The 25,974-nt window shown below is 40.9% G+C and overlaps 1 protein-coding gene across 4 annotated transcripts; it reads left to right on the top strand.

Annotated features, from left to right (window-relative positions):
* Positions 1–924: 924 nt before the first annotated feature.
* On the top strand, positions 925–25,974 carry LOC101156802 (rho guanine nucleotide exchange factor 7). 4 transcript variants are annotated; one of them, XM_011485446.3, is made up of 22 exons: positions 925–1,366; positions 4,183–4,266; positions 10,972–11,056; positions 11,135–11,265; positions 11,343–11,547; positions 12,239–12,330; positions 14,465–14,559; positions 14,707–14,802; positions 17,087–17,209; positions 17,286–17,424; positions 17,499–17,558; positions 17,646–17,792; positions 19,468–19,554; positions 19,631–19,709; positions 19,780–19,904; positions 19,996–20,211; positions 20,310–20,403; positions 21,343–21,432; positions 21,732–21,890; positions 22,120–22,216; positions 24,324–24,378; positions 24,673–25,974. In XM_011485446.3, the coding sequence occupies exons 1-22, from the start codon at positions 1,202–1,204 to the stop codon at positions 24,793–24,795; spliced, it is 2,547 nt and encodes an 848-aa protein (XP_011483748.1). In that variant the 5' UTR covers positions 925–1,201; the 3' UTR covers positions 24,796–25,974. The 4 variants fall into 4 exon arrangements, with proteins under 4 accessions (XP_011483748.1, XP_020564919.1, XP_011483751.1 ...); XM_020709260.2 differs by having other exon boundaries at positions 927–1,366; positions 11,343–11,436; XM_011485449.3 differs by having other exon boundaries at positions 928–1,366; positions 19,783–19,904.

The raw sequence follows: 25,974 nt of genomic DNA, 5'->3' as shown, positions 1-25,974 counted from the left end.
ATATTTGTTTTTATATGATATATAAATCATTTTATTTATGAAAAACATTTAAAAACAGAATAAACCAAAGCTCAACGACAGGGGGCGACAGAGATTCAATAAAAATCTGATAACTGTTTAGTAGGTTTTAATTAGCTCTACTTGTTTTTATGAAACTAAATCGACTTTTTTCTTTTACATTTTATTAATTTACGGTATTTTATTTACCCGTGTGGGAATTATATACCTTAAAAACGTTATAGTCATGATGGGACGGTCCTAAAACCAGGACGCTCCCGACTGCTGTCAATGCAACAATAAAAGAGAGGAAGCGGAAGTGTGTTGACTGTACTTTCAAAACAAAAGCATTTTTTGGACTTCCATCAAGAAAGAAAGGCGTGCAAAGACCAAATAAGTCCACATGAGTAGCGAAAAGGGGCTAACATGTTCTCATACGTTATAGAAATAAACAATTAAAAGAGGAAAACGTTTTTTGAAATTATAAGATGTTTAAAGGGTAATATATTGAATAAAAAAAACAACACAAATAAATAAAACAATTTCATCGAACCTTTAAATCTAAACGTTTTACAAAATTATTTGAGGGTATTTGTGCATCAATCAGATAATTATTTTATTTTCAGAATCTGCAAGACCTATCTGCATGGCTTTTTGACTTTTTTTATTTTTCTGTTTATGCTTATTTGTCCGATTTGTTTTGTGGTGTTTAGAATATTTTAAAACTAATCACATTCGATAGTCTCTGTGGCATGAATGACAAATGAACAATGATATATACAGTATATACGTTTGATGTATGAAAGCCGAATCTTTTTTCTCTTCAGATGAATAAAAAAACTATCAGATCTGGTTGAAAGGTGATGGATTTTTTGACTTAGAAACATTTTATTTTGAAAACGGTGACAGGAAGCGATGTCTCCCTGCGGCTGCTTTGACTCGGATGCTCACATCCTCTGTGGGGTGGGGGGGTGGCAGAGCAGGGCGAAGCGGGGATGTTGGAGGAAGGAAGCGCGTCTCCATCACTTCCACCTCTGTTCTCCTGCGGTTAGAAGCAAGATTTGTGTTCGCATTCAGCAGAAACTGCTGCTGCTTCAATCCGGATTAAAATCCTCTGCAGGACAGTTTTGGGTGGTGGTGGTGGTGGGGGGGAGTCCTGCTGCTGATGCTGCTGCTGATGCTCTGAACATCCTCTGACCCGAACATGAATCCAGCAGAGCAGACGGTAACGTGGCTCATTACTCTCGGAGTTCTGGAGTCTCCGAAGAAGAGCGTCTCAGATCCGGAGGCTTTCCTGCAGACGTCGCTGCGGGATGGAGCGGTGCTGTGCCGGCTGCTGGAGCGGCTCCGACCCGGGACGCTGGACAGAGTGAGTGGAGATGCAGCAGATGGAGCAGATGCAGCCAAATTTGATTACGCAGGATGATTAAATCAGCATGGAAAACCAAGAAGGAGGCGAATTACTCCTCACTTCTGCTTTATTTGTGACCTTTATTAGAAAAAAATATAAAGTAAACTGAGCAGAAAATGAAAGACAGCCTTTGATAAAACTTGGAAATTACGTTTAATTAGGAAAAATAAGTAATTTGTTTGAATTTAACGTTTGTTTAAAAGTTCTATATCAGACAGACAGTCGATTTGGGGCCAATAAAACACTATGGTACATTCAGAAACTATAAAATACAACAACATCAATGTATTATTATGAAGTTTAATGTCAAACGGTTAATATAAACACAAAATGTTATCTTTTTCACTTTGATTGACCAAAAAAAAAAGACAATTTTTAAGCAAATTTGCCGCAAGGAACTGCAGCTTTTAAAATGTAAGAGAAAATTTGGGCAAATTAATTAGATTTATTAATCACTTATGCTGTTCATCATTTGCAAAACTTTAAGGACTGAATAATTTCCACTCACTTTAAAAAAAAATGAAGGTTCTTTCAGAATAAGACACACAGAATCTGTAAATGCTCAGAAAAATGAAAGAGAAGCAAGAAAAAAGTCAAAACTATAGAAAAATGGCTACAACTCCATAAGAATGGTAAAAAAAAATCAACCTCTATTGACAGACTTTACAAAATAAAACACACCAAAGGTCCCAAAGAGTAGCTGGAAAGATGTTTAGAGACAGTTTTCTGACTCTTTACCTGTTGTTGTCTTTGTTTTATTTTTGCAGCTGAACTCGTAGATTTCTGCTTCTACATGCTATTTGTTTTTTTGATGAAAAATAATTGAAAAATATTGTTTAAAAGGCTCTTTTTGCTGTGAAGGAGAACTCACTGAAAATTGTTTCAAGTTTTTAAATCTGGTCGGGTGTGTTTTTATTTATTAACGTAAGATAACTTTATATCCTTCGCTACCCTCTTTGCCATTTTCCTGTTTTTGTCGTTTTACTGATAAAGTTGTTAATAAAAGGAGCGTCACACACCAACGCAAACATGTTGAAGGTAAATTATCCTGTTTTCTTATTTAAATTGTGCAGATTCATTACTCACAGACACATTCACATTTTTACTTCTTTTGTTTATGTTCATTAAATTTAATTTTGCCTTTAAATTGGCCGATAAAGCCCCTCTCCAATGAAAATGGTGTTTCCAACGTGTTCTTGAGGCATTTCTTCTGACGATGGAGGACATGTAGAAAGAAAATTCAGCTCAAAATTTCATTTTTGAGTATTTCTTTGTTCAAATGATCGTGAATCAGAAGCAGACGAAATAACGCCGTTGGATAAAGATTGGATTTGTGACATCAAAAAATAAGCTGGTTTGCTCCTCAAACGGTCCCGCCCACAACTCAGAGGCAAATTTCTTATGAAGTCCTGCCGCTCTGCAGAAACTATGTCCTGCAAAACAACAGTTTCTTTTGGGGTTTTGGCTAAAAACAGCATAATTATAATTAAAGGACTTGTGGCAAAGCTTTTAGAAAAGATGGTGGAAGTGGGACTTTTAAGTCCTGTGACAACCTCAGGTGAGTCTCACCTGAACAATGAGGGTAGAAAGAGCTGAAAAAGATCTACATTGGTTTATGGGGTTGTTTCTTTAGCTTCTTAAACTCGTATGTTGCTGTTTTTTTTCTATCTTCCAGCTGCTGCTTTTCTTTCTTCCCCGATCTGACCAGCGTTTGTCACCCCCCCTCTGGCTGAGACGGTGCAACCTGGACTTAAAACAGCTCAGCAGATCCACAGACTGACTTATTTTACAACATAATAACAATAAAAGAAATTTCCTATTTTTCATAAATCCAACATTTCTGGTAAATATGTGTTAGTTTGGATGGTCTTAAACATAATTCCAATGTACTAAAAGACTAAATTTGAGATAAAACTACACGGAAATGCTTTAACTGGAATAGATATTTAGAATGTTTCTATACACTTTTTGGTTTATATATTTAACTACTGGGATTAACCTGTATATAATACTGGTGGACAGTCAAGAATTTTTTTTAGTAAAGTAAAAGTTGTTTTAGCTCAATCTTTAACCTAAATGTGAATTTTTATTAAGTGCTTTTGAAGAAAATCTACATCTTTGCTTTTACTGTTATAAACATAAATATTGTTTTTTAGTGACTTTAAATTAGTAGAAAAGGTAAAATAACTTAAATTTCAATAATGTTAATGAAATCATGAAAAAAATGAACCGGAAATGCATGAATAACCTTCAGAATAAAGTGACAAACCAGTTTTCAGCACATTAAAGCTGCCTCACTTACTATCTTATAGTTAAAAAAATGCTTTATAGTTAGTGGACAAATACAAAGGGATCAGATTTTTTTCTAATTATTGTACAAAACACCTTTAGACCTCCCAGGTTAGCAAAAATGGATAGTAAAAGGTAAAACCATGAACATAAAATAATTTGAGGTGATCTAGAAAAGTAATTCTTAAATTACTCGTTGTAGCAATATGTCCCTACACTTTTTTTTACTACTTGAACTACTAAAAATATTACTGAAAGTAGTTTTGTTTTTGTTTTTTACTTTTATTTTTACTTTTTCATGAAGTTTTCGCTTTAGTTTGAAAGCACCAACCGGAAATGTGGCTTCTTAACCTGGAACGCTGGAACAGGTGCACCTGAAACAACAACGTCTGTTTCGAGCGCTTAAATCTCTAAAACCGGTATTTATTTATTTTTGCACAAATTTAAGGAATAAATAAGTTTATTTTTTGTGTTTTAAATTGCAGTTTTTCCCGGAACCGAGGAGCGACAGCGACTTTCAGAAGAACATTGCCGAGTTTCTCAAAGGTTTGGCGGCGTTCGGGGTTGAGGTGAGTCAATAAATGAGGCACTTTAACTAACAGGTTTGCTTAAAAATATTAGCTTTTTAGGTGTATTATTTGTCATTTTTCAAGAATTTAACTGTAAAGATATGCGTCTCAGAACAACAGAGAATGTAAATGCAAGACTAAGAAGAAAAATACAGATGACGTCATCATCAATATAAATATTTACTTTAAGCTAGCATTTCAAGCTAAAGTTTCCAAACATTTAAAAATGATAGAATTGGTTTAACAGGCACCAAAAATCGGATTATTATTTATTTATTGATTCAAAAACCTTCAGCTGTTTTGTTAGTACTTTAAAAAACATTCAAAATTAATTTATAAAATATTTCTTTCTCTGTCTGCTCATCTTATCATCGAGGTTTTGTGTACATAAAGGAACCTGACAAATTCAACCTTTTTGTCCCAGAGCATTTTTTTTCGCATCACTTTAGAAGAGCATCTTTGCTTTTTTAGTGTTAAAACACGACAAAAAAAAGCTATTTATCATAGCTTTATTACTAACAGAGATCTGTTAATTTATGTGTTTAACGTAAAACCGTCTCTTTTATACAACAAACGACCTCTTAAAAATGCTACGAAACAGCTTGGCCCACATTTAAAATAAGCTAAAGAAAGTTTAAATCCATCTGTACTTTAGCTTGAAGCTGCCAGGCTCATTTGTGTGTTGCTGCTGGTGGTTCGGGGGTTGCTATGGAAACAAGAGGCAGAGATTCACGTGGGCACGTTGTTTTTTATTGGCAGCCCTGTGAAGTCTGAGGAACACGAGTGTTGTTTTATGTTAAAGATGGTTCGCGTATGCAGGTGGGGGGACTCAGAAACATGGAAAGAAGTCTTGGAGTAAATCCAGGGTCCTCTTTGTTTACGCTAAAGAGGGCCCTGCCCCACAGTGGTTGACCTGCCCCACTGTGGCTGAGAGGAGAGGTCTAGTATTGATAATGGAAAAAGACATGAAGTCATTCATGGATAAAGGCAGGTTGTGCAATTCCGGAGCCATAACTAGGTTTTGGTTTGGAGCTTTTAAAGAAAGTCTTGACTCCCGTAGGAGCCGTGAACGGATTAAGTGAGCGAAGGGGGGGAGAGGGAAGTGATTTAATGCAGGCTGCCAGTGGATTTTCCAATCAGGTTGATTAGAGCCACGTCAGCCATGCTGCTGGAAGCCGTGCTCTCTGTTACTGGCAGCCTGGAGAAAGTCTCTGGGACGGCAATTGGGTGGCAGGAGGAGCCAGACTGTCCATAAAAAGAGTGTTGACACAGATAGAGAATGTATTCTACCCACAGTTAGGAAGAGCTGCAGTTGCTCAAGTCCCAATCATATGTCTGCTTTCTCTGGTTAATCAGAATAATTGAGTGAGGCCATTGATTTTTGTGCCTTTCCGTGCTCTCGCTACAGCATTTCATTACATTCACCCTACAGTCATGTCAGTTTAATAGCTTTTCTCTGCTTTGAGCGTCCTGTGTGAGCTCAGTTTCTTTTCATACTGATGCATTCAAACAAAGTGAGATGATAAACCTGTACGTCACGCTTCACACCAGCCTGTGCGCAACAAAATAAAAAAAAAAAAAGTTTCCTTTGCTGTGAAACAGAATTCCGACGTTTAGGAAAGGCACTTTGAGGTCGAAAAGAGCTGGATCAGATCAGTTGACTCCTCCGGAAGAGACGCTTTTTAAAACGGAAAATGAGGAGGAGCGCCCCAGATCTCATCAACACAGACATGCTTTGGGGTTTGTACAGGGATCCTCTTCGGGGCAAACGTGTGGAGGGGGTTTTCCTCAAAGGCCTAAAATGAGCATGGCGCCGTAAGACGTCGTCAAAACAGACTGGATTTGAGGTGTCTTTGTGTATTCATGTGTGGGGGGGTCGTAGTGACCCCCTTTGAAGCTAACATGTCTACAGATGTCCTCAAAAACGTAGAATTGGTGTGACGAGGAGCTTCTCCAACTCCGCCAAACAGACGTGATTTAGGGTGTCGTCTCAGGGGCCCGCCTCGGAACAACCATACTAGGGCTTGTCCTCGAAATGATGGAGGGGGATACCCTGAAGAGGAGCGTCCACCAGACTTCGTCGACACAGTTATGGTTTGAGTGGGGAGGTCCTAGTGACCAAACATGTTAAGGAATGTCCTCAAAAGCTTTAAACTGATGTACTGTACTTTTTATCATAGGTATACTTCAGTTATGAGAGACACAAAAAAATCAAGAAAAACAAGTATTTGGTTAATAACAAAGGTTCAACTTAATAAATTTGTTATATACCCTTTGTTGGCAATGACAGCGGCCAGACTTTTTCTGTAATGGTCTTAAAAAAAACTTTTGTAAACAAAAAACATGTTGAGAAGCTTCCTCAAAAGCTTAAAATTAGCATAATGAAGGGCATACCCCATACCACCTTAGAACTTATTGTTGTGAGGAGTGTCCCCCAGACATTCAGAAGAGACATGGTTTGGGGGGGGGTCTTAGAGACCCTCTCAGGTAGTAAACGCATTGAGGCGAGTCCTTGAAAGCCTAAGACTTGCCCTAGACCTCCTTTGAACTGACATGACGAGGAATGTCCCCCAAATCTCATCAAAACTGAGACTGTTTAGTGAGGGGCAACCTTCTGGGACATACATGTCATAAGGTATCCTTGTACTTCCAACTAAAGGATGTACAATAGACCTACTTAGAATTGATAATACTGAAGAGGGTCTTGATGACCAACATTGAAAGAAACTTGAAGGTACGTGTTCGCCCTCCCTCCTCAAATCAGACATGAGGAATGTGCCCCAGACCTTCTTTGAACTGACTAGATACAGGGGTCGTACGGTCATGAAACACCTTGAAAATGCAATTTCTAGGTCCTGGAAAAATTTGTGAAGAACGACATATTCTAGGGCTGCACGATATGAGGAAAACTTGCGATATGCGATATTAGTGATCAATATTGCGATAACGATAAATTTGCGGTAAATAAACAAATAGAAAAATAAACAAAAACATCATTCCCATTTCATTGCAACAGTTTAAAAATTATACTCCAAATGACCCTCATCGACATGGGGGACAAACGTCAGGGTGGCTAACCCTGGTCCTCAAGAGCCTCAACCCTGTCTGTTTTCCAATTCTCCCTAGACTGCTCGATAATGATAACTAAAATCAGGTGTGTTCAGTCAATCAGGATGTGAAATCACTTGAGTCAGCCAATCAACAGCAAGCTGGTTAAGGAGAGCTGGAAAACAGGCAGGGTTGAGGCTCTTCAGGACCAGGGTTAATATAATAGGCCTCCATCTGATTGGTCAACAATGGGAAGGCGTCCATCTGATTGGTCAAAGCATAAAGGGATTTATTTGATTCGTTAAATGCTTCAAGCTGCTTGAAGATTGTTTTAACACATTTTGGGTTTGCGATTTATTGCGATATTCGCCGTCTTTTGCGATATGCATATTGCAGAGCTGGATATTGCGATAACGATAAATTTGCGGTATATTGTGCAGGCCTAACATATTCTGTAATGTTTTGCCATAAAGCAGTTTGTTTTGTCATCAGTTCAGCGCACGGCGCTTTCAACTTGCTTAGGTGAAATGCTTGAAACGCCGGGGAAATGCAGCTTTCATGTAAACTGGCCATATGGTGACGAGCGCATATACAAAATGGATCACGCCTATGACACGGACACTTTGTGGCTTTTCTACTTTTTATGCTCATCTTATGGTTTTCATGAGGAGATGAGGTCAGTTAGTTTGTGAACTGAAAAAGTTTGTGTTCAGTAAACAGAGGATTCGGTGCTTCAGAGGTATTATGGCCGTGTGTGCCGCCACTCACACACACCAGTGTGATGGAGGGATTACAGGGGGCAGCTCAGACTTTGAGTAATCCTGCTCCAGACTGCAGTTGGACTGGATGTTAAGCCCCGCTAAACTGTAAGTTTCTTCCTTTTTGAGCTAATGTGCTTCTTTTTAAAACAGTTGTAATGACAGTTCAGGTTCTACCGGAAATGTAATATAAAACAAAGCCTCTAGAATCACTTTACATTCCTTCTATTATGGCTTGAATGCTATAAATCCTTCAACCCATTGTTTTCCAGCTTCTCTTTCTTTTTTCTAGTATCTTCCACCATTTTTTGGTGCTTAACTCCTACAGTTTTTCAGGTATTTCAACCATTCAACTGTTCAAATGTTCAGCTCTTTCAGCTTTTTCCAGCTGTGACTTTTGGTCCTTCAAATCCTTGAACTTTTCAAGATATTCCAGGATTAGTTCAAATTTGACGTGCCAATTGTGTCCGGCGTGAATGCAGTTTAATGCAACGCTCACACGGACACGCGTTCAGCGTGAGGTTCAGACTGGACAGCGCATGTACCTACAGTTGGAAGAGGTTTGGTCTTGTGTAAGAGTTGACCACGACCCGTTGCTCGCGTTATGCCAACAAAAAAAAAAGACCAATGCCTATAACTTTGACATTTGGTTCGTGTGCAGACGGGTTCGACCATTTTTTCACTCGTACGCAGCTGTATCCGCCCGTAGGGACAGCTGGGTCTAAGTTTTTAGCCCACCAGGACAATTCCAGGACAGACCATAACTCCAGATGTTGGCAGAATTTGATCAGCACTCTGGACGAGAATAGTTGCAGGACTTCATCAAAAGTTTGGGGGTTGGAAACCAGAAGTTAATTGGTTTGATTCTTGTGAAGTGTAGTGTTTTTGTGATTTTTTTTTTTTTTTTTTTTGTGGGCACGTCAAAGTAGGGACGGGTATCATTAAGGTTTTAACGGTTCTACTACTCTCATTGATGCTGCTTATTGATCTGGTATTTTAACGGTACTCTTATCCAGTGTTTTTCAACCTTTTTTGAGCCACGGCACACTTCAACCTTGACAAAAATCCCGCGGCACACCGGCATTCAAAAAAAAACAAAAAAGGAGAAACTCGGTCTGTATTGATCTACAGTCCCTCCATAATCTCAGTGCATTTTTGTGATAAATGTGGCAGAAAAAGCTGGAAGCTGCAGCTGTTTTTTTAAGATGTAATAAAAGTTAAGTCAAACGATTTAAAAACTGTTTGATTTGTGGTCGTTGTGGTTTCAGGAGGAGAGAGTCGTGCGCCCAGACGCTCACTGTCGCTTTACCCCAGTGCATCATGGGAGATGTAGTTCAATAATCCGCCGAACGCAGAGAGACTAGCGTCTCTGAGCTTCATTGTCTTGTTCACTTGTTCCACGGTCTGACACCGGATTCTGTGGAAAGCTACACCGCTAAAGACGAGCTTTAGCTGGTATTTTTCTTAGAACTGAGCGACTTTTTCAGCAGAATTCAGAACAAGGAAGTGAATAATTTAACCACTTCTGATTGGTCAGACTGATGACATGTGATTAAGATCCCAAGAATGATTGGTGGAGACAGTTAAAGGGGCGGGACTTTTCCTAACGCAGCTGAAGCTGCGGCTAAATCGTGGTATCGTCATTCTTATCAAAATGTATTTAATAGAATCAAATAAACACAAAGAAAAAAGTATTTTACGATCTTTCATATTCCTAATTTCTTAGTGTTTTATCAGGGCCTGTAGGGATGAACAAAAAACTGAAATCCTGGAGATGGAAAATGTTGTTAAATCAGTTAATGATGGCAATTTCCCACGGCACACTTGACCATCTCCCACGGCACACTAGTGTGCCGCGGCACACTGGTTGAAAAACACTGCTCTTATCGATACTTTTTGAGGACGAAAAATAAATAAATAACAAATTAAGAACATGAAGTGTTTTATGTCTTCATTATGCAAACATTTGACTTCATACATGATAATGTTCCAATACAAACCTGGAATGCACATGGATGTGTTAGACCAGGTGTCGGCAACCTGAACCTCTCAAAGAACCATTTGGATCAGTTTCCCACTGAGATGAAAGCACAGGGAGCCGCAACACTAGATGTGTTAGGAAAAAACATTTTTGCCGATATATCACGATTGCTCATTTGGCAAAACTTGTATTGATTCAAAATGCTGTCAGGATATTTATTTAAGTATTTAATTTAATCATTTTTACTCTTAATGAGCGTGATGTTTCCTTTGGTCTTTTGTCCGTTTTCCACAATCTTGAATAGACTTTTCCGTCTGTCAAACACCAGAGTTAAGATGAATGAGATGATTGAAACCAATTCACTTTGATGCAGACTACTTTTGTATTTATTTTTTTCTTTAAATCCACTTAAACCCAATAAATTATATACATTTTATGGATGACAACTATTTTTTTTTATTAGGAAGCAGCTGTTAGTTTGTCAAAAGCGGTGAGTCTAAGCCCCGCCCCCGCCTCTCTAACTGTTCGTTGTTTTCCCCCGTGTACAACCCCCCCCCAGCGTGTTCTACACACACAGGCAACAGACGATTTAATTCATTTTACGTGGAAATGGGTGGTCTTAGTCTAGGGGGATAAAAGTAACGGAAAATTGACTGACTTGGTGAGATGATTATGGCAGATAACGTTTATATCTTGTGGGACACAAAAAATAGCGACTTCTCCAGTACCGATAGCAGAACCGTTAAGGTCAGATCTTAACGATACTGCGGTCTTGAAGAATGTTGCCCCGGGGCTGGTTCAATACCCGGGCTCGGTACCCAACCCTACGTCAGAGTGTTTCTGAGTTCCCTCAGATAGCTCCATGCATGGTTGCTCCTGAATTTTGTATTTACAGTTTGCTCTGAATTTCTGTTTTAGCCTTTCGAGGTCAGCGACCTGCTGCAGGGATTTAACTTCTCCAAGGTCCTCAACTCTCTGGTTGCTCTCAACAAAGCTACCGAAGGTCAGATTCTTACCCTGTTTTCAAAAAATAAAAAATAAAGGTCGACACGAGTCAGTCATAGTTTTTGTTCTTGTGCAGGTTTAGGCGTCTCTGGGGACGACGGCGGTGGCGCGCCGCACTCCTCGGCCTCCAGCAGGATCAAGTCTTTCGACTCCCTGAACACTCAGGGCCGCTCCTCCAAGCTGCTGCTGCCCCAGTACCGCAGCCTGGTGAGTCACCATGACAACGGCGCCATTAGCCGCCGCCGCTGCAGCGAGCTCCACGTCTTCTGGCTCTCTCTCCTCAGGACATGTCGGAGGGCAGCGGGTGTGGCCAGCCGCTGGTGAAAGCGCGATTCCCCTTCCAGCAGACCAACGAGGACGAGCTGTCCTTCTCCAAGGGTGACATCATCGTCGTGAGGAGGCAGGAGGAGGGGGGCTGGTGGGAAGGGTCGCTCAACGGCAAGACGGGGTGGTTCCCCAGCAACTATGTACGGGAGCTTAAGGGGAGCGGTGGGTGGCGGTTTCCTTTCCAGAAATCCACTGAAACTGTTCATTCTTTCTAGGATTTCTTACTTGTCGCTGCATTGCAGGCGCAGTTCTGACTTCTATATTAAGGCCTAAAAAATGCGACCTGCCGCGTTTTCAGTCCTAATCCAGCGGCAGAGTAAAATCTGCAGCTTTTTTTTTGGGGGGGGTCTGAAAGACCAAACTGTCAAAGGCCTCATGCTCCGTCAGTCTTCTGCCGCCGATTGAGGACAGGAAGTTTCCCAAGGACACAAAGACAGGAAGTTCCAGAGCTGCTGTATAAAAAGGAAACTTCCTGGCTGAAAACACACAACAGCAACAAAAGAAACTGCAGCTCACATGACCGCAGGAACTGCTTGTTAGTTTAATTTAAGTAAATCTGTATCTTTTATGGTGACTTAAAGTATAGAAAGCTGCTCATTATATTAGACCTCTCAGCTCTCTGTTCTAAAGGTCAGATTGATGTATGTTAAGGGTTCTGGACATGCATCGTTAGGCTAAACAAAACTCTGATTTCTGGCATAACGGCCGCAGTAACGTTTCCCTGCATGAATCTGACCTCTAAAATTTACTTCTATGAAGATGATTTTTGTGAGGTCAGAGAGGCCTCTTTCTACAGTAAAGGTGTTCCGTCTCCTTTGACTTTTTTCTTTTTCTTCTTTTGTTGTGTTTTTAGACAAAACTGCCGACAAACCCAAGTCTGGGACGCTGAAAAGTCCGCCCAAAGGCTTCGACACCAGCATCATCAGTAAAACCTATTACAATGTGGTGAGCGGATCTCAGAGAATGATCGCATTCGTTGTTTCTCTCCTGGTGATCACAGAAGATGTTCTTTAAACCACCGAACCTCCTCAACCGTTTATGAGATGAATGTCATTTCAACAGATCCCGAAAGCTGAGAAAAGCAGCTTTGCGTTGATATGCCACACTTTATAGTTATGACGTTTTCACGTAAAATATCGTAAACCGAGTGGTTTTGACGCAGAACAAAGCCGACACGCAACATTTAGTCCGAATCCGTTTTTCCAAATTTCGTTAGTCGCGTTAAGTTACGCTAGTTTGAGTTACAGTTGCGCGTCGAGGAGCTAGCTTGAAGAGCGCGTTTTAGCAGCTCTTTAAGAGAGTCAAGCTACGTGGTTAAGGAGATCGTAGGCTGAAATGTCAACATCAAAAAGGCGGAGCAAACAAGTGTCAAAGACGTTAAGGCTGTAAAATAGACCCCGCCCACATCTAAGCGCACATTTCTAACATGGCGACTGCAGCCACTGACCTTGCTTCAGTTACTTCTGTTTATAAACCAGCTTCAAACAGGAAGTCAGTGGCTGTTACTTTGATTTAAAAGCTCTTTTTATAGGAATAAATGCCACATTTTGAATAATGTTCGATTAGGTAATCCCACTCAGGTCAACGGCGTGACCCCGGTTTGCCTATTGATCCTTTTGCATGTTTAACCAGTAGCTGTGCCTTAAAAAGCACGCAGACATGCCTGTCACCCCCCTGCCCGTGTCATTCCTGCAGGAACCATTGCAGCAGCTGCAATGTAGGTTATTCCTTCCATCCCAGTGGTTTCTAGGGCAGCCGTGCCCGAGGGGGGGGTTCTTTCTGGTGTGCTTGTGCGTGGGTTTTTAATAATGCAAGATGCCCACAGTCTGACGGTGGATCTGCGGCACCCGAGTTTCTCTCTCTCGGACACAAGCGGGTCCAGCCTGCAGACAAAGTCGTTCCCATGCAGGAGGAAGGCTTTTGTTCTGAAAGGATGAGGATTTTAAGATTTCTGCTTTAGGCTCTTTGTGGATTTCAAAATGCTTTTTCCTCCTTTACTCGATAGTTTTCTGACAGTTTTTTTCATGTTTTTTTTTGTATTTGTAGAACTAGATAAACGCATTTGCTTCAAAAATGGCTGAAATCTGCTGAATGTTTTAGTTTTGTTGCATCCTTTAGTGACCCAAAATCTTTAGTAAGCTTTGGGAATTAATATTGCAGATTTAGAGGCTTTTAGTTTATTAGGCTAATAAAAATTGAGAAAAAGAAATAAATAAAACCCCATAAACTCAAACTGTCAAGTTAAAATCTTAAGCTTAAGTAAACTTAAGAAAGTTTCTAAAAAAGATTAAAACATTTGAAATGCTAAGTGTTTTTGGTGACTTTAAAGTGTACTTGTGGCCTTTTCTTGATGAAACAGAACAAATATGAACAAAATTAGGCTTAAAATAGCTTTTCTGAGTTTTTCATTATGTAAATCATCACTAATCGGAAGCAGAAGGAAAAAAGGCAGTTTGAAAAAGATCGTATTTGTGGCGTAGAAAATATGCTGGGCAGGTTAGAAGCTCCCTGCTCTGTTCCATTCTGCAACGGCGATGGGAAGGGGTGGCGGGTTTGCTCCTCGCCAGCGGTCCCGCCCACAACGCGTAGGCGAATTTCTAACGAACTCCTGACGCTCTGCAGAAACTATGTCCTAGAAAATGGAAAAAGACCAGAGAAAACTGTTTGAAAATCGATCAAAAGATGATCAAAGAGGAACTAGAAATCAAAACTCAAATTTCACAGTCGGTGTTTTATTTTGAAGGGAACAAATGTTTCCTCATTTCTTTTCTTCAATTGTTAACTCAAGAAAAAAATGAAAGTGGAAAATGTAAACATCAGATTTTGCTTTTTTATCTGAGATGTTGATGGCAAAATGATAAAAAAAATACTATTATTTGACCGCTTTTTTGTAATTTTCAAAGTATTTACAGCCATTTTAAATTCCCCCACATTTAAACAAGTAACCTCAGCCTGCTGTGTTTGACCTGAGCTCTCCAGACGAGTCTCAGTTCAGGGTTTCACTCCCACAAACCTTTAGTTTCTGTTACGATTGTCCACCGTCTCTGTTGGGTAATTGGTGTGTTTGCATGCTGCTCAGGTCCTGCAGAACATTCTGGAAGCGGAGACCGAATATTCCAGGGAGCTGCAGAGCCTGCTGGGCTCCTACCTTCGCTCGCTTCAACCCACGGACAGGTGCAATCATTTTTTAAGGCTGCTCTGGGTTTTAAGTCTGCGGGAGCCCCAACTGGAGCTACGTTGTGGAACAGATCGGTGCATTTTTGCCAAATTGAATCTAGAGAAGGTTAGTAAATCACGGATGAGCTTCTGTTTTCTCTGCAGACTCAGCAGTGGAGACATAAGCCACATTCAGGCAAATCTGGAGGAGATCTCAACTTTCCAGCAGATGTTGGTTCAGTCTTTGGACGACCAGACCAAGTCAGTAAATCCTTTTCCTTCCAGTTCAGCGGTTTAGCTCTGATCAGACTGTGCAGCCAAAATAAGCAACTCTGAATCTTTAAAAATGCCGACAGCAGAACTTAAATCATTTTTTACATTGTCAAAATCCTTCATTTCTACATAATCACAGTTTTCATTGATTTCTGGGACGTTATTCTATTTCGGGTATCTATGCTGATGTTTTTTGGACCTGATGTTTTTCAAACAGCATCAAAAGTGTCATTTTATTTATCAGAAGTTATAAAAAGACACTTTTTTGACACGTTTTATTACTATTTACATTTTGCATTTAATTTGATTTTTCCAGCCTGCAGACAAACACAGTTTATTATATAAACATTTAAAAAAAATGAAAAGAAATAAAATGTTTTTTTTGGTGCAACAGCGACCTCTATAGGTCATGTATGATAATAACAGTTTTAACGTTATTCATTGCCTAAAAACTCTATAAAAGCATAAAAAGCAGACTAAGAAATCCTTTACTGGTAGACATAAGGGTCAAACGTATTTGAAAGTCACTGTTTCTGAGAGTAAAACCCTGAGTTTGGTCTGTAAGGTTCAACAATCTGTGTGAAACGGACTCTAAACAAAGATTTATTTGTGTGATAGAGCAGAAAAAAAGAAAACATATATATTAAAAAGCTCACCTCTATAATTTACAGCGTAACCCTGGTTCCTCAAAGTCTTCCTGCAGATCTTCAGCAGCTTCTCACACACCCTAGCTGCTATTTTGGTCCATTCCTCCATGCAGATCTTCTCCAGAGCCGTGAAGTTTTGGGGACTTTCAACTCCTTGATTGCCGTGGCGATGCGTTTATGATCGTCTTCTTGTTTTTTTTTTTTTTGGTCCAAAATTTCATCATGCACGGATCTATTCATCCTTTCCTTTTATGCGGATCAGTTGTCCTGTCCCAAATCATGACTCTTCCGCCCCCAAACTTCACAGTCGATGTTTTACTCGAGTGGCGATTTCTACAAAAGAGTTCCATTATGGTCTCGTCTGACAACATGACCTCCTCCCAGTCCTCACCTGGATTGTCCAGATGGTCTCTGGAGAACTTTGGACGGTTCTGGACATGTTCAGGATCACTGGCAAGTTCCCCCTGGGTAGTTTCCTCACCGTTCTCCAGATGATTTGTTCCACCAGGTGAGATTTTTCATGGAGCTCCAGGTGGATGGAAGATTGCCAGCGATTCCTCGTCCATTTCCTAATAATTGCTCCAACATTTGATCTCTTCTTGCTAACCTGCTGCTTCATAATAGATCGTTTCATTCCAGTCTGGCCCAGGTCTATAATTATGTCCCTGGTGTCCTTCGACAGCTCTTTGGTCGTAGTGGAGAGGTTGCAGTCCAGGTTTTGTATGTTTACCATCAAAGACCAAGCTCAGGGTTTTAACTCGCAAAACGTATACCGGTAATCATCATCATCATCATGTATTTATTTATTTATAAAGCACCAGCCAAGGTGCTGTACACATGTAGAGCAAGACCTACTAGAATTAAAATCGTAAAACCAAATGAAACATTGTATAGACATAAATAGAAAGGAATAAAAAGCATAAAACCAATTTAAAAGAGATTAAAACCAGGGCTGATGCTAAAACGCTAAAATGGAGGAACAATTCTTTTTTTTTTAAACTCTCCAAGAGCGTGATCCCTCTAGTTGCTGGGGGCAACTGATTCCATAGTTTAGGAGGCAACATTGCACACGCACAAACGTACATTAACACAAGCTGGTTGGTGGAGCGTGAGGACTTTAGTGGGGGACTGGAGAGGTAAGAAGGTGCCGTACCTGCCAGGGACTTCAAAGTAAGGAGCAGAATGTCGATAAAACCCAAATGTAGCCAGTTCAAAGAGGCCAAGATGGGTGTTATGTGGTCAAACTTCTTTACCCCACAAATAAATCTGGCTGCTGCATTTTTGGACCAGCTGCAGCCTGGATGATGAAGCTTTGGGTAAACCAGCATACAAAGAGCTGCAATCATTTAATCTGGACAACACGAAGGCATGGATGACCATTTCAAGGTTTGTTTTTGATCTAAAAGACTCAATCCTAGCCGGACGTCGCATCTGGAAAAAAGCAGGACCGGGTCACAGACTGTTCAGGAGGGGCAATGATTTTTTCTACCACTAGGGAGTAAACACTATTACTATAACTTCTGCAAGGCAGTCAGTTGTTGTGGTAATTGTGCGGTGTGAGTTTAACTTTCCTCTCAAAACTTTTAATAAACGTGGTGTTTGGTGGGGAAAAACCTTCTGCACAGACTTCCTGAGAACCAGCAGCGGATCGGCGGCTTCTTCCTCAGCCTGATGCCTCAGATGAAGACCATCTATGTGTCCTACTGCTCCAACCACCCGTCTGCTGTCGGCGTTCTCACGCGCCACAGGTACCGTCTGGACAGCGCCGATGCATGATGGGAAAACGGAGCATCCTGAAAGCCCTTCCTCTTCTGTCTCTTCCAGCGAGGAGCTGGGGGGGTTCATGGAGTCCAAAGGGGCGTCCAGTCCCGGCATCCTGGCGCTGACCACCAGTCTGAGTAAGCCCTTCACCAGGCTGGACAGGTACCCGGCGCTGCTGAAGGAGCTGGAGAGACACATGGAGGTGAGTCTGGGTCTCCTGTCCGTGCGTTCTGATAGGAATGTGGCGGGGCTGATGTTTGGGTTCCCGTTCTGCAGGACCAGCACCCCGATAGAGCCGACCTCCATGCCGTCATGGCGGCCTTCAAACACCTCGCCGTGAGTGAGACGTCACTCCGCCGTCAGGCTCCGTGCGCCTGCGGGACCGGACGCTCTTTCTCACGGCTCCTTCTCGCTCCTGTTCAGGCCGAGTGTCAGGAGGTTAGGAAGAGGAAGGACCTGGAGCTGCAGATTCTAACCGAGCCCATCCGGAACTGGGAGGGAGAAGACATCAAAAGTCTGGGCGCGGTTCTACACATGTCGCAGGTCACGGTTCACTCGCAGAACTGTCAGGTACGACCCGCGAGGAGCGTCCTCCATCGCAAACGCCTGCTCAGAGAAGATGTTGAAGCTGCCAAATGTTAGCAAACGATTCAGATGGATCATCTATAGTCACTAGTTCTTCCACAGGGATGATGTCATCTCCACACAAAAATAAAAGCCTCACTTCTGACAGATTAGAAACCAAACCTGGTCTGTACAAGGCCGGAGTTGGTGATTTTTATCTTTTTACCTTCTTGTTTGCTGGAAAATTCATTTTTCAAAGTAAAATCCTCCTGTATGGAATTACTTATATATAATAAATACTTAAATGACTATTTGACAACTTTATTTTGTTATGTCTCTGTAAAATATAAGCACCCGGTTTAAACTTTCTTACTACTTTAGGTTTTGTGTTAAAAAAGGGATTTTCCTTTTAACGTCAAAGTGGAGGCTAACTTTAGCCTGCTCTGACTTTTAAGGTGTGGAAAATAGATACAAAATAAAGTTGCACGGACAAAAAAACTATTTTCTACATAAAACAATGATAAAAAACATAAATCCTCAACTTTATTAACAGTGTAACATTATTGTGCAGAGCAAGCTTAATACTGGTAACAATTGTCGGGATACATCAATATTTCAAATAAGATTCATGTAAAATGTAGCTGTCTTTTATTTTGAAGTCGAAGGCTCATCTTCTTTTTCCTGTCTGACTCTTCTCTGTAAGGACATTTCCAACAGTTAGTAACTTTATTTAAGGCCTGACTAGACATGCTTCAAGGGTGATTTACAGGCGGCTGTGGAGGACAAAAGTTTTTCAAAATAAAACTTCCTTCAATCAGAAAAGAAACAAAACAGAAATAATGTCAGTTACCGTCTGTATTATTCTGTCCTATCCTAACAGAACCAAAAACACATGTCGGGATATCCAAAGGAAGTTTCAGCATTATTATGGGATGGCCCAGGACCTGTGGCTTGGTGGTCATTTTATAGAAAAGTGTGAAATTTGGCGATTTTCACATTTTCTCACAATATGGGAAAAAACTTTTATTTGAGTCATCTTCACGGAATTTCACACTCAAAGTCTACGACCACAAGCAAAGTTTTGTTGACCTCTGACTTCGGGAAGACGCTGCCATCTTGGATCTTGGAAAAACAAAAACAAAATAATCATCTTTTCTACCTTCTATAACTTTAAACCCCTAGCAGTATCAATCTATTGCCTCATAACTCCTTAAGCCTTATTGGAAATACTACTTGGGAATAAATGTAGGAATTAGAAGTTGTAGATTTTAGACTGCCTTAGTGTGGCAGGCAAGCAAAAGTGGCGTTCTCCTGTTGCTCGCACATTTGTTACTGGAGTGTCATGAAAATTTTACATATGAATCCTTGGCTCAAGCCGAACGCAACGATATGACATATGTTATGACTATATTAGGAATGTGGGCGTGGTTAACAATAAGCCTCTGTTGCCATGGAAATCCGAAAATTTAATTTTGCTGATTCTTCTAAAAATTACATGAAACTGTTCGTCACCACCAAGCGACCAAAATATAAAATGGTTGCTATGGAGAATAAACTAACTGACTAGCTGGGACGAGGGTGGCAGGGATAGAAGGGCGTGTACCAGCCGCTCAGCCAATAAAATGACTTTGCAGCTGTCATTTTTTTGTGTAAAGGTCCATCAAAGGCTGTTTTCTTTCAGGAGGTAAATGAACGCTACCTGGTCCTCTTCCCTCACACTCTGCTCGTGCTCTCTGCCAGCCTGAGAATGAGCGGCTTCATCTACCAGGTCGGTCTGCTGGAGGACGTTCTAATCAGCCGGTTCCCGTCAGGGGTTCCCTAAAATGTCACGTTTACGTCTGCAGGGGAGGATGCCGCTATCGGGGATGCTCATTTCCAGAATCGAAGACGGAGAAAACTGGAGGAACGCGTTCGAAATATCAGGTCAGAGGTCTATCTTCTGGTGCTTTTCCCCGCTGCGGCATCGCCTGCGACTCGTTGGTTTGTCGTTCAGCAGGTGGGCAGTGCGAGCGGATGCAGGTGGCGTGCAACAGTCAGCGCGATCTGCAGGACTGGCTGGACCTCCTCACCAAACACACGCACACCCCCGCGCACACACACAGGCCCCCCTGTCACACGGTAACGCCTCACGGCCGGCGGGTCTTCATCCGCCCCCTCGGTGCCCCGCCTCCACCTGACCGCCCTCTGCTCTCTCCGCCCCCCCTCCCAGCTGCCGTCGCACACCGTCACTTCCTCCAGACACTCCGAAGCTCGGGCAGGAAGCAGCGCGTACCACACTCTCCCTCACCTGTCCTCGTGTGAAACCAGCCACAGCGCCCCCTCGTGGGGGCCCCTGGAGCCGCCCAGCACGCCCAAACCGTGGAGCCTGAGCTGCCTCAGGCCCGCGCCGCCTCTCCGACCGTCTGCGGCGCTCTGTTTTAAGGAGGTGCTGAACAAACCATGCAGCGCTGGGACGCAGAAACTTTCTTCACAAGGAAACGTGCGATCAGAAGTCTTGATTTATGTGTTTTCTCATTTCTACAGGATATGAGCAAAAGCCCCAAAAACATGAAGAAGCTGCTGCCTAAGAGGAAACCGGAGAGGAAACCCTCCGAGGAGGACGTCACAGTGAGGAAGAGTGAGTGGAAGTTCCTTTCAAAATAAATCGCATGTTTTGGTGTCTGGCTCAGCTTGACATTTACAGGCAGAGAAGAGAAGAGTTCTGTTCTACCAGGGGTCTGCAACAACACTTATCCCTCCATTGTGGCTCTGTGGCTTTGAAGAATATACTAATTTGAAAGAATTAAAGGGATTAGACACAGGATTTACTTTATTTTGAAAGAAACTTTTATATATACATATATATATATATATATATATCAATTATAATAAATATTTGGAGGCTACATATTATAACTGAAAGACACAGAAACCTTCAAAAAAGTGTATTTTTCCAAATTTTAAAGGGGGCTCTTCTGTTGAGTTCAGTGGTCCCTCGTTTATCGCTGGAGTTACGTTCTAAACCTGACCTGCGATAAATGAAATCTACAAATTTACAATAATTCTCAATGTCTTTGGCTGTAAAACTCCTCGCTACTCACTTGATCCGTATGGAAACATTTCTCTGCCTCCCTCCTGGAAATAATTTATGCGTCATTTAATGATTTAATTTTATTTTTGAGGTCATGCAGTTACATTGTGAAAGTGAAAAAGCATTTCTGGGATTGATTTTTAGATTTAGTTATGCTACAGAAACGCTTCCGTAGATCCACTTTTCTCAGACGGACATGAACATTTCAGACTTTTCTTTCTTGTTTAAACTCTCAAAATTCAAACCGTCATAGAAAAATGAGCCTAAACTAAGATCTGATCGCGATTAAAGACGTCTGCAGACTCGACAGGTTCTGTAGGTGCTGCACAGAGGAGATGGAATAATTCATGTTCTGCAGCCAATCAGCACGCAGGATAACACAAAAAATGTTTTAAAAAGCACACTGCGGCACAAACGCTCAAAAAGCTTCGCGTTTTCGGGGTCCTTCATCTGCCCCTTTTACCCAGAATGCCGTCTTCCTTTCAGGCACAGCCGCCCTGGAGGAGGACGCTCAGATTCTGAAGGTGATAGAGGCCTACTGCACCAGCGCCAAGACACGGCAGACGCTCAACTCCAGTGAGTTCGGACGCCGAGAGGCAGAGACGCACGCCGCTTTTCTGAGTGACGACAGACGTCGTCTTCATCCTTTCTCACTAACGCTCTTTTCTCTCCTCTCCTTCTATGTCTCACCTCCATCTTTCTCCTTTTGTTCTTCTCATCCTCCCACCTTTCATGTCATGGTTTGAAAATTCTTTTTATTTATTTTTTTAATCCACCTGATGTGTTTTCATTTCCCCCCTCGTCCACCTTCTTGTTTATTTACCATTTGAATTTGTGGCCCCGCCCCCTCACCGTTCCTTATTTATGCTGCAAAGCCTGGCAAGGGACTGACCTCATGCACAACCACGTGCTCGCTGACGGCGGTCTTGCCCCCGCCAGTCTCCCTGGCAACCAGCCATGCTCTGACCAATCCGAGGACTCGGATTACGACAGTATCTGGACGGCGCACAGCCACAGGACCGCGTCGTTTTCTCGTAAGATGGGCGCGTCTCCTGATGTCCCGGTCGAGCGTCCTCCCTGTGTCCGTTTGTGTGTTCGATTCCCTCGTTCAGGAGAGACCAGGATCCCGTCTTTGCAAAATTAGGATTTAAATCCTCATTATTCAGGATTCTCTAAATGATCTGCAGCTTTTTCGACATATTAGCAGTATTTAAACAAGTTCCACATTAAGCAGCAACTCTAACGTGTTTTTATCTTTTTCAGGATGCAGCAGGAAAGACGTTCAAATGTTGTTTCCTGAGGAGGAGAAGATCATCGTGGAGGAAACCAGGAGCAATGGACAGACGGTGGTGGAGGAGAGGTGACGGATGGACTTATTAGTTTACAAAAATAATCAACATTTGAAAAAGATAAAAAACTAAAAGACATAATAATACGTACTAATATTAATTCATTGAAATGTATTTGATAGAAAGCTCTTATTTTGAAAAAAATGGAGGAAATTGGTTTTATTTAGGGTCTAATCCAGTATTTTTCATCCTTTTTTGAGCCACGGCACACTTTAACCTTGACAAAAATCCCGCGGTACACCAGCATCCAAAAAAATAAAATAAGGAGAAACTCATAGTCTGTATTGATCTACTCCACAATCTCACATACATTTTTGTGATAATTGTGGCAGAAAAAGCTGGAAGCTGCAGCTGTTTTTTCTAAAAGATGCAATAAAAGCTAAGTTGAAAGATTTAAAAACTGTTTGATTTTTGTTCGTTGTTGTTTCAAGATGTTAAGAGGAGAGACTCATTGTGTGCAGAGACGCTGTCACTTTAATTCAATGCATCATGGGAGATGTAGTGCAAACAGCCGCCGAACGCAGACAGACCCTCTTCTCTGAGCGTCATTGTTTTGTTCTCTTGTTCCACGGTCTGACACCGGATTCTGTGGAAAGCTACACCGCTAAAGACGAACTTTAGCTGGTATTTTTGTTAGAACAGAGAGACTTTATGAGCAGAATCAGAACAAGGAAGTGAAGAGTTTAACCACTTCTGATTGGTCAGACTGATGACGTATGATTAAGCCTCCACGAATGATTGGTGGAGACAGTTAAAGGGGCGAGACTTGCCGAAAACAGCTGACGCTACGGCTAAATTGCGGTACCGTCATTCTTATCAAAATGTCTTTAACAGGATAAAGCGTTCATCTGTTTGGATAAACACAGAGCTGATATCCTGGAGATGGGAAATCTTTTTAGATCAGTTAATGAGGGTAATTTCCCACGGCACACCTGACCATCTCCCACAGCACACTGGTTGAAAAACACTGGTCTAAACCACAATCAAATTTGTCGGAGCAACAAAATGCTTATTTATGCTTATTATTTAATAACAATTTTAGTAATGTAATAACCAGAACCAACAAATGTTTTTGTATCAGAGATAAAAAGATTGAACAAAAATCCAAAAAGGATTTTCTGAACATGGACGGAACTTTGTCCTCTTTTAATTTTTTTAATAAAAGAATATGTTTAAATGGTACAATTTGTCTTTGATGCTGTTATTAATAGAAGTCCCATTTGATGGAAAAAAATAATGATAAAATTAAATCAATTTCTATCAACCTGGAATAAATCAACGGACGTCAGAATACAAGCTTTTATTTATGAGAACCATGACTGTCCAGCCTTATTCTGCTGTATTAACCTAAAGGCTGGTTCATTTAGAAATATTCACATTATTTTGCACAAGATTCCTAAAGGACTACATTACCCAGAATGCCTAGAGGAGCTAGGAGGAGAGAGGTTGATAAAACAGACAATTTGTATGTTTAATATTTAATAGAAAAGCCACATAAAGTAAAAACTTTATTTTCAACAATCAGGGATTCATTTAGTTTGGGTTTAAATTTGGTTTTTAAGAGAGAAATGTGTGACTTTGAATGATTCTGTGGCTTAAACGTCTGTCAATCTTTCACGAAGACATTTGATTTTATTTTGCTAAACGGCATCACTTCCTGTTTACAATCACGACAGCCGTTTTTAGATCTGATCCAGAATAAAGATCCAGTCCATTTATGAGCCCAACACCTCTGTGTTCAGAGACAAAAGACTCCAACTTGGAGATTAAAACGAATCAAAACATTAAAATGTTTAAATAAAAAAATGTTGACAATAATTCAATTAATACGCCCAGCCCTACTAAAGGAAAAAATCGTGAGCCTCTATTTTGTTTTAAAACTCCGTAAAAAAGGTTTAAAGTGAAATTTCTTTTTACTAAATAAATTAAATGAGAGGTCTGATGCAAGTCTGAAACAGGAAGTGATGTAAAAATGATGCGCTATAAGAGTCTTCCATGTAGGAAAGATTTATCAAACTGATTAGAAATGATCAGAAAGGTGTCAAATCTTTCCGTTCAGCTTTTTGTTTTGACTTAATAAAGAAACCTGGTTGATGTAAGTGCTGCTTGTTTGTGCAGGAGTCTGGTGGACACGGTCTACAGCCTGAAGGATGAAGTCCAGGAGCTCAAGCAGGTGACTAGAGCAGCAGATCTGCTTGGCTTTTTCTCATTTCTGCAGCTTTGTGTTCCTATCCTGGTCAAAAAATAGAAGCTATATTTACAAAAATGTGTTCTTGATTTGGCAAAAATGATGAAATAGACATAAAAATATATTTTCTGAACGTTAACTGATCATTTGTTGAAAGATTACCTAAAAAATGTGATTCCAAAGTTTAAAAAGTGGTGAAATATTTTGTTTTATCTGCTCATTAACCTTCAAAATAAAAGCACTAGCTAAATGTCTCCTGCGACTTTCTGCGTCCTTCAGGACAACAAGAGGATGAAGAGGACGCTGGAGGAAGAGCAGCGGGCCCGGAAGGAGCTGGAGAGGATCGTCAGGAGGGTTCTGAAGAACATGAACGACCCGACGTGGGACGAGACCAACCTGTGAGGTTTAGACGCGGCGCCGGCCTTTTTTCTAATCCAATCGCCGGGGGAACCTTTGAGCGGCGGCCCTCTCATTCTGTGCCAAACTGTGGGACCCAGACAACACCAGAACCAGGACCTGAAAGCTGTGACGCCGTGACAGCTGGGGGCGGAGCCTTGAAGGCATCACTTCCTGTCGTACTTCCCCCCCCCCCTTTTTTTTAATGTTTTTTTTTATTTGTGATGCAAATCCTGGAGCATGAACATTTCTCACTTCCTGTGACCTTTCAAAGTATTTTTGACTCTTATTTGTTATTTTTTTCCTGCTAAGAGACTTGAGATGATTTCGCACACATTTCTTTATTTTATAGATTTATTAGAACAAATTTGTGATTCTATAAACGTGTTTAACTTTGCAGGAAAAGGTTTTTTTACTGAATCTCTCAGGGTGTCTGCAGTCATTAGAATCCGCTCTGAGCAATAATAATACTACTACGAGGAGAGCAGATCTACTGCAAAAAACTCCTCATCTAACCGTCTTATTTCTAATGAAAAGAACTTTTTACAACAAAAGAAAAACATTTTATTCACTTAGAAAGATTTAATGTTTTAAAATATGTATTACAAATGTCATTTTAGTTTCTAAAATGCAAAAATAAATCAACATTTAAGTGCGTGAAGTCACCGTAAGGGAAATAAAAGGCTTTAAAAACATTCAAAACAAGAGAATTTGCAGATGTGCAAAGATGAAAAGAAAGTTAAAGAAGAAAAACTTGAGATTAAAATGCTGTTTGTTTAAAAATCTATAGAAATTTGAGGGAAAATGAACAGAACTGCTTTCCGGTTATTTGATCTCAATATGAGGAGAAACTTTTGACGTTTTGCAGAGCCAAAGTAAAAACATGGGATGCTTTTTATTTTACTGAAGACCAAAGGAATGGTTGCTTTTTATTGTCTTTATCCCGTATTTAAAAAAAAAGGATTTGTTTTTATTGTCTTTATGCTCTTTTATTTTTATTTTTTTTTACTTGTCACCATGGAAATGCCTCTAAAATGTATCCAAGTTGCGTTTAAGTCACCGCCGAAGGGCGTGAAAAATGTTAGCGATGAAGACGAGGAGAGAAGATGCTGCCATGATCGACCCCTCCCCTCTATTTATTACCCCCACCTGTCTTTCTGTGAATAAAAGGACCAGTGGGACTCA

This window comes from Oryzias latipes, chromosome 2 (genome assembly GCF_002234675.1).
Source record: "Oryzias latipes chromosome 2, ASM223467v1".
Lineage (NCBI taxonomy): Eukaryota > Metazoa > Chordata > Actinopteri > Beloniformes > Adrianichthyidae > Oryzias > Oryzias latipes.
This window is presented reverse-complemented; position numbering and strand designations above follow the sequence as displayed.

Excerpts from the sequence above, each read along its gene's own strand:
- LOC101156802 (XM_011485446.3), top strand. The coding sequence starts at position 1,202 with ATGAATCCAGCAGAGCAGACGGTAACGTGGCTCATTACTCTCGGAGTT. Across the intron at positions 17,210-17,285 it reads GGCGTTCTCACGCGCCACAG|CGAGGAGCTGGGGGGGTTCA; the intron begins GTACCGTCTGGA and ends TGTCTCTTCCAG. Across the intron at positions 19,555-19,630 it reads TGAGCGGCTTCATCTACCAG|GGGAGGATGCCGCTATCGGG; the intron begins GTCGGTCTGCTG and ends TTACGTCTGCAG.